Source organism: Lactuca sativa, chromosome 2 (assembly GCF_002870075.4).
Source record: "Lactuca sativa cultivar Salinas chromosome 2, Lsat_Salinas_v11, whole genome shotgun sequence".
Lineage (NCBI taxonomy): Eukaryota > Viridiplantae > Streptophyta > Magnoliopsida > Asterales > Asteraceae > Lactuca > Lactuca sativa.
Genome location: NC_056624.2, coordinates 232735951 through 232746443, shown reverse-complemented (window position 1 = coordinate 232746443; position 10493 = coordinate 232735951). Strand labels below are relative to the sequence as shown.

The 10493-nt window shown below is 34.5% G+C and overlaps 1 protein-coding gene across 1 annotated transcript; it reads right to left on the bottom strand.

Annotated features, from left to right (window-relative positions):
• Positions 1 to 540: 540 nt before the first annotated feature.
• LOC111888900 (ethylene-responsive transcription factor CRF4) lies at positions 541 to 2254 on the bottom strand. The gene has a single exon (XM_023885038.3). The coding sequence runs from the start codon at positions 1913 to 1915 to the stop codon at positions 719 to 721; it is 1197 nt and encodes a 398-aa protein (XP_023740806.1). The 5' UTR covers positions 1916 to 2254; the 3' UTR covers positions 541 to 718.
• Positions 2255 to 10493: the final 8239 nt, after the last annotated feature.

The window sequence follows — 10493 nt, the reverse complement described above, 5'->3', positions numbered from 1 at the left end:
AGAATTTGAAAACAAAACTTCCTTTAGTTATTATAAGTATGTCATTTTCTTATGAAAAGCCCAGATTAACTTTTTATTAAAAAATTCATAAATGTAATGCAATAATTTTATTATATCAAAGTGAGCGATTTCTGTAAATCAGCTTTAAACATGAGAAACAAGTTCGTTCCCACTCCCTCGGGTTCTCATTACTTTCTGCCTTTATAGACTTCCATAGAACATGTGAGAACCCGGTCCGACCCGCCCCGCGTGCAATTATATTAAATCGGCCACTAAAACTAAAAAGCTTTCTAAATTCTAATAGACCGGTCAAACTAAAATCGCCCGCAGCGCAAATCACGCCTGCCCGTGTGATGAATACACCTAAAATATTCACTTAATACAAGCTTCTATAGTTATTATTGCTTTATACACGATGTAAATACAACTTTTTTTTTCAGGATATCATCAACTTTTAAATAATAGAAATAGAAAAAAAAAAAAAAAAAACAGGGGCTTTTAGAAATATTATACGTATTATTATCCTTCCAAACAAAGAGCTCACTCAAATCTCCGTTTTCAGAGATACATAAATTAAAAGAAAATTTCCTAATTAATTAATAAATATATAGATGGTAACATTACTATTATGATAACCGTTTCATGTATCGGTGCAAAATTTGTTGGATGGCATATCAAGTATCAAGTATGAACCATCCAACGGAGGGATGCTTATGTTTTAAAAACATCCTGTCATCAGAACATCAGCAGGAAGAAAATCGCCAGTAATATCTTGAAAGTAGTCATCAACCTTCAGTATCGATGATGAAGTAACATCCAGCATCATATCATTACAGATTCCAAAGTCTTCGTCCCATAATGAATTGTTGGTAGCATCATTGCACCATATTTGGGTGTCTTCAAATGGTAGTGTCGCAAAATTATCGTCTGTTACAAACTCTGATGATGGGGCTTCGTTTTCAATATGGATCGGGTCGGGTAAGTCGAACTCGTCGATTGGAGAGTATTTTAGGAATGGTGATTCGTCATCAAAGTGGAGCTGGTCACGGGTTGGGAAGTCGAATAGATTATCCAAGAATGGATCATCCATTTCTAATTGATCCATTGTGAAATCTCCTAATTCACCCGCTCCAAGTTCATGGATCATTTCATAGTCAAATCTCTCCTGACCCGACCCATTGTCTGATTGACACTCCTCGGCTTCCTTGACCGGTTCAAGTCCTTCTTTTGAGTTGCTCTCGCTTTCGAACCGTAACACTGATGTCGGAGATGGAAGGTTGTTTGACTCTTCGCCTGACTCATAACCGGACGTTGACGGAACGTTAATCTCCGGCGTAGTTTCTTTGGCCGGCGGCGTCACAAAATTGGTTAAAGCGTCGGGCCCACGTAGTTTAATAGCGGCATTGTCGTACACCATAGCAGCTTCCTCCGCTGTATCATAAGTACCCAGCCACAGCCGTACACGTCTAGCTGGGTCCCTAATTTCAGCCGCCCATTTCCCCCATGGCCTTTGTCGTACTCCCCGGAACTTTCTAATACCCCCCGCCGGCACTGCTGGAGCACCGGCAGCCTTCATCGCCTTTTGTTTAGCTTGAAGAGACCCTTCACCGTTTCTCGCTGTCTTTTTCCGACCACCGACGGCAGCCACTGCTGTTTTTAACGAGGTTTGAATATTAACCTCATTGACATACTTCTTCACCCGACGCCGTCCAAACAACTCGTCTTCATCGTCACTGGAGGAGTCGGTAGCATCAGGGTCAGTCATCGATATTCGTACAACTTTTGGCAACGACGCCGTTTGCCGATCAGAGAACTTCTTAGATTTGACCGCCATTAATGGGTTAGCAGCCACCATTGTTGTAACGTTTTTGTGTTGAGTGTACTTGATCGGACGTAACATATCGTAGCTATCCATCTTACATACAAATTAACTCAAACTCGCATCCAAAAGAACCCGCAGAAAGATTTCTTTAGAAACGACTGAAAGTTAGGATCTTTAGTCAGAAAGAAGCTTCAGCCAGAATCAAGAATCGAATAAAAATTCTTCAAAAAGAAGACCCTTAAAGGAAAAGCTGATTAATTGGTAAAAGAGAGTTCTTTTACGAAAAAGAAGACACATACGATATGGGTGTGTGAAGCTTGAAGTTGTTTGGGGTGCATCAATGGCGAATGCAAGTGGGTAGATTTTGTTCTTAAAGAAGCAAGAGATATAGAAAGAGAGAGAGAATATGAAAAGAAGACCAAAAGAATTTGGAAGTTGAAATGACAAGAGAAGAGAAATTTAGAGTTTTATAGGATCCGACTCCAACGTACTCAATTAATTATAAATATTTCTTTAATTTAAAATATACTAATAATTAAAAGGACCCAAAAATATCTTAAACCGACGAGCTAAAAGTAGCGACGGGACTTGAAAATTAAACGGAAGCAATCGTCTTATTCCATAGTATAAAATACTGTAAATCATAATACTCATTTCTTGGAAGATTATCTTAAAAAATAGAAAGGAAAAATGATCAACAATTACAGTTGCGGATTCTTGTTTTATTTTATTTATCAATTATGTATGTATTCAACTATTGATTATTGGAGTTCAAAATTTTGAGCAAAGGTAAAGTAAAAGTTTAGCTGATTTGTAAAATTTGATGGTTTGGTAATTGGTGAGGTAAAAGTATCGGCGGTGTTCGGAGGTAAAAGATTCCGACGACAGACCGGAAAAGAACAGCTCGCGGCATCTCGATAGATGTTGACACGTAAGTGAAGGGTGAGAGACAATGGTCCAATGAGTGAACTCGAAGCAATGCTGACTCAGCACATGGTTAACCTCGTATATCGTGACACCAGTCACGTGAGACCCAGGATGCTCGGCCACTCCGTTAAAATCATGTCGGTCAAATTTAAATCACATTATCACAACCTCAACACCTTTGACCAATTTAATTTTGGTTTTTTCCTGTTTTTCACTCTATTATTACAGTATTAATATTATTAGGCTATTTATTAGCTGTAAATTTTGGCCTCCTTGTTGGTACTTGGTAACATGGTTTCCAATCCTTCGGTAACTTTTTTTGGATGATAAATTTATTAACAAAAATTGTCAATCCATATATGTTATTAGAATAAATACAAAATTATTATGAATAAAAATAAAATATATTTCCTTATACAGATAAAGAAAGTAAAATATGTTATTATTTTCTGCAATCTATCATTTAATAAATATATTTAACATCTGGATAAAATTATAAAGTTTATTCCAAAATTGAGGTAGTTAAAATGTTACATGACAAATTTAAATTTAATTGTACAACTTTTTATTTTTTACAGCAAACAAACAACTAACGTGGGTAACCTCGTATCTGGGGCCATACTCCATATACTATTCCACCATGTACGTCTCTGGGTTTTGCTCTGTTTCTTTAATAACTTTTTTCGAGGTTGGGGTTTTTTACCTATTCATATTTAACTCCTACAACGTATATGCTAAATTAATAAAGTTTTTAAGCAAAACTAAAAAGAAGAATTGTTATGGTATTTACACTGTCAAATGAAACAGTCATGTGTATATATATATATATATATATATATATATATATATATATATATATATATATATATATATATATATATATATATCAATGAAATTAAACGTACGTGTCTTATTTCGATAAAGTTGTCATGTAAATGTCATAATATATATTTTTTTAATCTTTCTTTTTTCTTATTTATATAAAGTTGTAAAGTAAAATTTTCTATAAGGAACAAAATGCTTTAAAAATATACTTTCTTTGCAAAATATTCCCACAAACTTCACTTTATAAAACGTTTTACAAAAGGAGATACTTGTCATAAAACAAGTTTAAACCATAAAAGGGGAAAAAAATAGACATTCTATGTATAAAATAGAAACTGAACAAGAAAAAGTTTGTTTATAGCTTCAAAATTATTTTTTGTTTATGTTTTGTTTTGCCTTTATTTTTTGTATGTGTGTCTTTTTTGAATTTTATTTTTTATATGTTTGATCAACAATTATTTTGAGATATCATCTGGAATTTACTTACCTATAAGTTATTTGATCGAGTAAACAGCTATTGTTTATACCCAGCTGTAATTTTTTGTTTTGCATGATGACTTGAAAAAGATGGAACCTAAAATTTTGGTTTTCGTGAAACCAAAAACTAAACTGTTGGTTATTTAAAACAACGTGAATTGAGGGATACAAAGTTTCGATTCTAGGTTAGGTTTCTTTTTTACCCACTCCTAAATTTTACATGCAAATGGATATAAAGCGTGCGAGAAAATCAATTTAATCTGTGACATCTGCTTTTTCGGTATTATTCTTATGGGTTATATATTTTAAGCTTTGAAGTTTTTCGGTTTTGACTGACCACGGTGTGGTGATGGGGAACCACCACGGCGCAACCATGTAATTTAAGTGGTCACTATGTCTTCTAAAGTTGGCCCATGACATGGTGGTAGATATGGTTCAAAACCATAGATCTCGGATTTTGATCATTATTTAATGGCTCTACTCCTAAGGTCAGAGGCGGAGCATCTTTAAGACCAGGAGCCCCCCCCCCACAATTGATTTTTTTTCTTAGTAGTACTCATAGCCCAATAAATTTTACACAGATTAAGCCTAGAAATAAAAAGTTTGGCCTGCCCCTGCTCTCTAATTGTCCAAATTGAACCAAAGTCATCGACCATCTAACCCTCGCAGTCGCTTCCTCCTTCGTTGTTCGCTGGAGCACTTGTCCACCTCGGCACCTCCCAATCGACAATCTGTAATCACCGCCGACAGCTCTACTACTTACCTCCTCGCTGGAATCGATCATGTATGTGAGATGGGTAGAAAAAGGAAATCAAGTGGGATTTAGGGATTACGGTTTCAAAAGAAGAAAAAAAGGATTTTGATGAGAGTTGAAGTTATCATTCGGGGAAGGTAAAGAGTCCCAATTCCTAAATGTATTGAAAATGATTATTTCATTTTGAAATATGTTATGCGGTTATGTATTGATGTTTTTATTTTTTTTTAATTAAAAAAACAAAGACCATAACTAATTGTTGTTGAAGATGTGGATAATGAATCATTGGTTACCTTGATTCTAAACAAGCTTCGTGTTGACATTAAGGTTTTTATTGTTTTTAAAACAAATTTTGTTCTTTGTTTATGAAACTAACTATTTTTTAAAATAGGTTTGTGCTGCTAAAGCTCGTAGATTCGGTGAGAAAAAGATCTTGCCATTTTCACTAGAGTCTGGAGTATAGGTGTGTTCTTTATTTTTTTTTCTAATTTAAACATGATATTTTTCATAAATGTGACAAAATTTTCCAATTCCATTTCTTCATATTACAAAATTGTACTTTAAAAAATTAATCTAATTATAATAATGTTATTCAAATAGTAATCAATAGTTATTGTTGTAATTTGATGTATTTCTCAAATTACATTGTTTGATAAGAAATTAATTGAAAGTACAATGCTATAATTTGGTAGATTTGTAGAAGTAGACTTAATAAGAAAAATTAGAAAGTATAATGTTCTAATATAAGGAAATAAAAGTAGGATTCTTTAACAAAAAGAATTTATACTTTCGCCCCCCCCCCCCCCCCCCCCCCGGTAAAAAAAAGTAATTGTTCATGCTCCGCCCCTGACTAAGGTTGCCTCATTTGGTAGCCTACATCATCTAACAACGTTACCCAACCAAACCCTAGCCTTCATACTTGGTTTTTGAGCTTATTTTGTTGATTTTGTGAAGCTTAAGGAAGAAGGAACTCTTTGGTGCAAGGAAGCAAGGAGCTAGCTTAGATCCATCATCTACTTCAGATTTATGTGTCATTGGAAGTATAAACTAAGTTTATGCACCTTTTTGGGTGGTTTTGAGTCCTTTTCTTAGATATCCTTGGAGTTGAGGAACTCATGGACCATTTAAGTGACCCAAGTAACTTCTGGGCTTGAGTGTTGAAGGAAAGGTGTGTTTGCATGCTCCCTCTTGAGGTCAAGCATGTCTCTTGGTTTACTTTGAAGTTAGGTTTATATGAGACATGAGAATTGATAAAGTTGGAAAATTTATCCATTAAGACCATTAGAGTCGCCAGATCTGAGCTTTTGAGCTCTCGAGATTAAGGGTTAAGTGCTTAACCTATTAAGTTATTTTGAATATTCACAACGTTGTGGTGGGTGGTTAACATCACAAACGGTGATGGGTTTCGACCTCGAGTGTCTTGTCGTGCAGCAGCCACAATGTAGTCATTGGTTGGCCACGACGCGGAGGTTTGAACGTTGACTGTTGACTTTTGACTAGATTGACTTTTGGTCAAACATGAGTATAAGTATGTATTTGACTAAGGGATGGTCTCGATTTGACATTAGGCAGCTTGCATTAGTTGTTTTGTTGCTAAGGTCGCTATTAAGCTTTTGTTGTTTAGCTAATGTGAGTTTTCTCACTATACTATGTGTTATAATGAATACCCTTGCATGATAAGATATAAAGGAATGGTGGTATGTTGGTTAGAGTATCAATAGGATTGGTGATCGTCGTAATGATAGTCGTAGGGGTTGTCTGTACTCATATAAGATAGCATGAGAGTTATTGATCTAGAATTTTTTGCATGTTCCTTGTTTGGTTGTGGTTTTAAAGTGGTATCATCTATTCAACTATCTTATCTCTGACTACATACAACTATGAATTCATTTGGTGATCTTCCAGTTGTAACGTAGAGTGTAGTATGAGCCCGTTGTATGATGTGGACATGTTGTAGTGAGTTGTTAGACATGTAGAGTAGCTTAGACAGTTATTATGTTATTGCATTGTTTGTTTGTTCGTTTATTATATATCAACAGATGTTGAAGTGTCACACCCTCGACCAATGACAGAATTGTCGAGCGGTGGGATGTTAGAATATTGGGTCACAGATATTGGACATACACTGAATAGTACAAAACAATATGTGCCATGAATATCACTTCCATTATGGATAAAAATATTACATCGGAATATGTTTTATTAGAATCTTTAATACAAAAGGTGCCTCGATAGTTAGACATAACAATAAATGATACTAAGCTTCCAGTAGCTCCATTGATTTACCTCTACTTCAGGGTGTGCAATCTTCTACCTCAAAGTTTCCTAGGAATACATGTGGTTTTAAAAATTCAACATAATGTTGGTGACTTCATATATTTTATAGTTTGAAAATACTTTTTATACGTAATAATATGTAGTTATAAAAGTATTTTAGGCCTATATGGTTTTAGAGTAAGATTGTACCATATGTAGGTACTATGGTTTTCTTACTCTATATGATATCTATTGTATACTGCCATATTCTTTGCGCCTCTCCCTATCGAATGGGATGTGTACCAATATTGTTAGGTATTCTCTATCGAACGTTTACGGTGTGATTTATCCTGCTTTTTATACCTTAGAAGGTAGGTTAACAAGATACTGTCGTATAACTATTTACTGGAGGCAGGTTAATAAGACACCGTTCTATCCTATAAATGTTTAGTGTTACTCTCATATAACTCTATGCTTAGGATTTTCCTTTTTTTTCGAATGTTCGTAGTATTATTATATATGAATGTATTTACTACTTATCAATTTAAGGCTGATGGACGATGTTACAATGAGTTCCTCATTTCAAATGTTCGTAGTATTATTACATAAAAATGTATGTACTGCTTATCAATTTTAGGCTGATGGGCGATGTTACAATGAGTTGCTCATTTCGAATGTTCGTAGTTTATTACATAAAAATTTATGTGCTACTTATCAATTTAAGGTTGATGGACAGCTTTACAATGAGTTACTCATAATAGATTTTAAAATCTAACTAATGCCCTACACGATAATCCGTCCTGAAGATCCACGATTATAGGTTAGGTATTGCTAAAAAGTAATTAGCTTTAAGAAGAGTGAATCGAATCATTAAACAGTTATTTATTTTAGCCTTATAAGATACTTTGCTTTCCCTTGTTTTGTATATAAGTTGTGAAGCCCATGGTGATTTCTGACCTTAAAGTGGAATGGTATCTGATCCACAACCCTTCATAGTTGTATTTGATGTGAGGACCTTCTAAAAAAGTTGAAATGATTTGACTGATAGTACAGCTTATTCCATAGTGATAAACTCTAGCTTTTTTCGGTTCCTTTATAGTAAGTTTAAGCATTCTTAATCTTATACTGCGAGATCTATTCTTCTTATTTAGTGGGATTTCTCTCCCCCCAGTAGGATCATATTCCTCGGAGGACTCAGAATGGTTCTTGAAGGATTCTTATGATGAATCGAATGGCTCTAGAGTTTAGCGTTCACCTTTTAGGGTTACTCGCTGGGGTTTAAAGAAAATAGGTGTGTGGAAGTCTTGGGAAAATAAGTTTCATTGATCTAGTTAGAGGGTGGTTCAACATGATATTTCTCTGTAATTGGTTTTATTATGCTGTTTCCAAGATCTTCCATTCTTTTGCGATAACTGTGTTATCTTTCCTGAATCGTTGGGTTCTAAGTTCTATGAGAATCTATACAGTTTAGTCTATCAACGACTATATCCAAGATTATTTGTATGTCGGTCTAACCATAATTAAGCATAGGTATACAGTCTATGCCTAGTTGTGGTTCGACCCATATATTGTGCTAATCTCACATATGGTACATTACCTACACTTCTTAAGTTTGGGTTTTTATGGGTTTTGTTGTATACTTAGGTGTTTTCTCATCGAGGGATAGAGTTTATATATATACTTTATATTTGAAGTTTGTGTGTTTTATTGATTCTCGTTTTGTTCTTTAATACTATCAAGTACGGATCAACCAGGTAGGAAAAGTCGGAGGGCAGAACCATTTTAGCATATAGCCGTTCTGAAATCCTGCAACCCAAACGACTAGTTCGTTCTTGACACCTCTCTCGTAAGTAGTATTAGCAGTGTAATTAATAATAATACTCTTATTTGTAGGTTTGAGGACAAACTTAATTAGTGTATAAGTCCTCAGGCTATAGTCGTAATTCCTAAGGAAGTACTAGTTCACTATAGCCAATATCTCTGATACCAATCTGTCACACCCTTAGCCGACGACGGAATCGTCGGGCTGTTGGACGTTAGAATGTTGGGTTACATATATTGGACATACATTGAACAATACATTGGAATATGTTTTATTAGAATCTCTAATACAGAAGGTGTCTCGACAAATAGGCATAAAAATAATTGATACTAAGCTTCCCGTAGCCCCATTCATTTACTGCTACTTCAGGGAGTGCTATCTCCTACCTCATAGTTTCCTAGGAATACATATGGCTTTAATATGTCAGCATAATGTTGGTGAGTTTACATATTTTGTAGTTTTAAAATACTTTTTTTATTCATAACAATATGTAGTTATAAAAGTATTTTGGGTCTATATGGTTTTAGAGTAAGATCTTACAATTTGTAGGTACTCTGGTTATCTTACTCTATCTGATGTTTATTGTATACTACCCTATTCTTTGGGGGTCTCCCTATTGAATGGGGTATGTAATAATCTTGTTAGGTATTCTCTATCGTATGTTTACAATGTGATTTATCCTGCTTCCTATACCTCAGAAGGTAGGTTAACAAGATATCGTCCTATAACTGATTACTGGAGGTGGGTCAACAAGACACTATTTTATCCTATAATTGTTATTGTTACTCCTATATAACTGTATGCTTAGGGCGTTCCTCTTTTCAAATGTTCATAATATTATTGCATATGAATGTATGTACTACTTATATATCTAAGGCTGATGGAATATGTTACAATGAGTTCCTTATTTCGAATGTTCATAGTATTATTACATAAAAATGTATGTACTACTTATCAATTTAAGGCTGATGCACGATGTTACAATGAATTCCTCATTTCAAATTTTCATAGAATTATTACATAAAAATGTATGTACTATTTATCAATTTAACACGGATAGAAAATATTACAATGAGTTCCTCATAATTGTTTTTTAGATCTAACTAATGCCCCACACGTTACCTCGTCATGAATATCCAGGATAATAGGTTGGGGTATTGCTTAAAACTAATTAGCTTTAAGTAGAGTGAATCTTCTCATTTAACAATTGTTTAGTTTAGCCTTATAAGGTACTCTGCTTTCCCTTGTTTTGTGTATAAAGTCATACTTACTATATATATATATATATATATATATATATATATATATATATATATATATATATATATATATATATATATATTAGGGATGTCAAAAACCCTCGCAGGACCACATTCCCGTGGGACCTCGATACCGTACGGGACTAATTTTTTAAAATATTCGGGAGCGAGAGCGGGGCCGGGGCGAGATTAATTCCCGTTTATTTTCGGAACCAGGGGCGGGAGTGAGTATTTCCGTCCTGTACTCCCGCGGGGCCCCGTTTATATTTATATAAAAAATATATATATTTAATGTAAAATACAAATGGGAAATTAGGGCTTTAGCTTTCATCCGTCACTTCTCAATCCGTC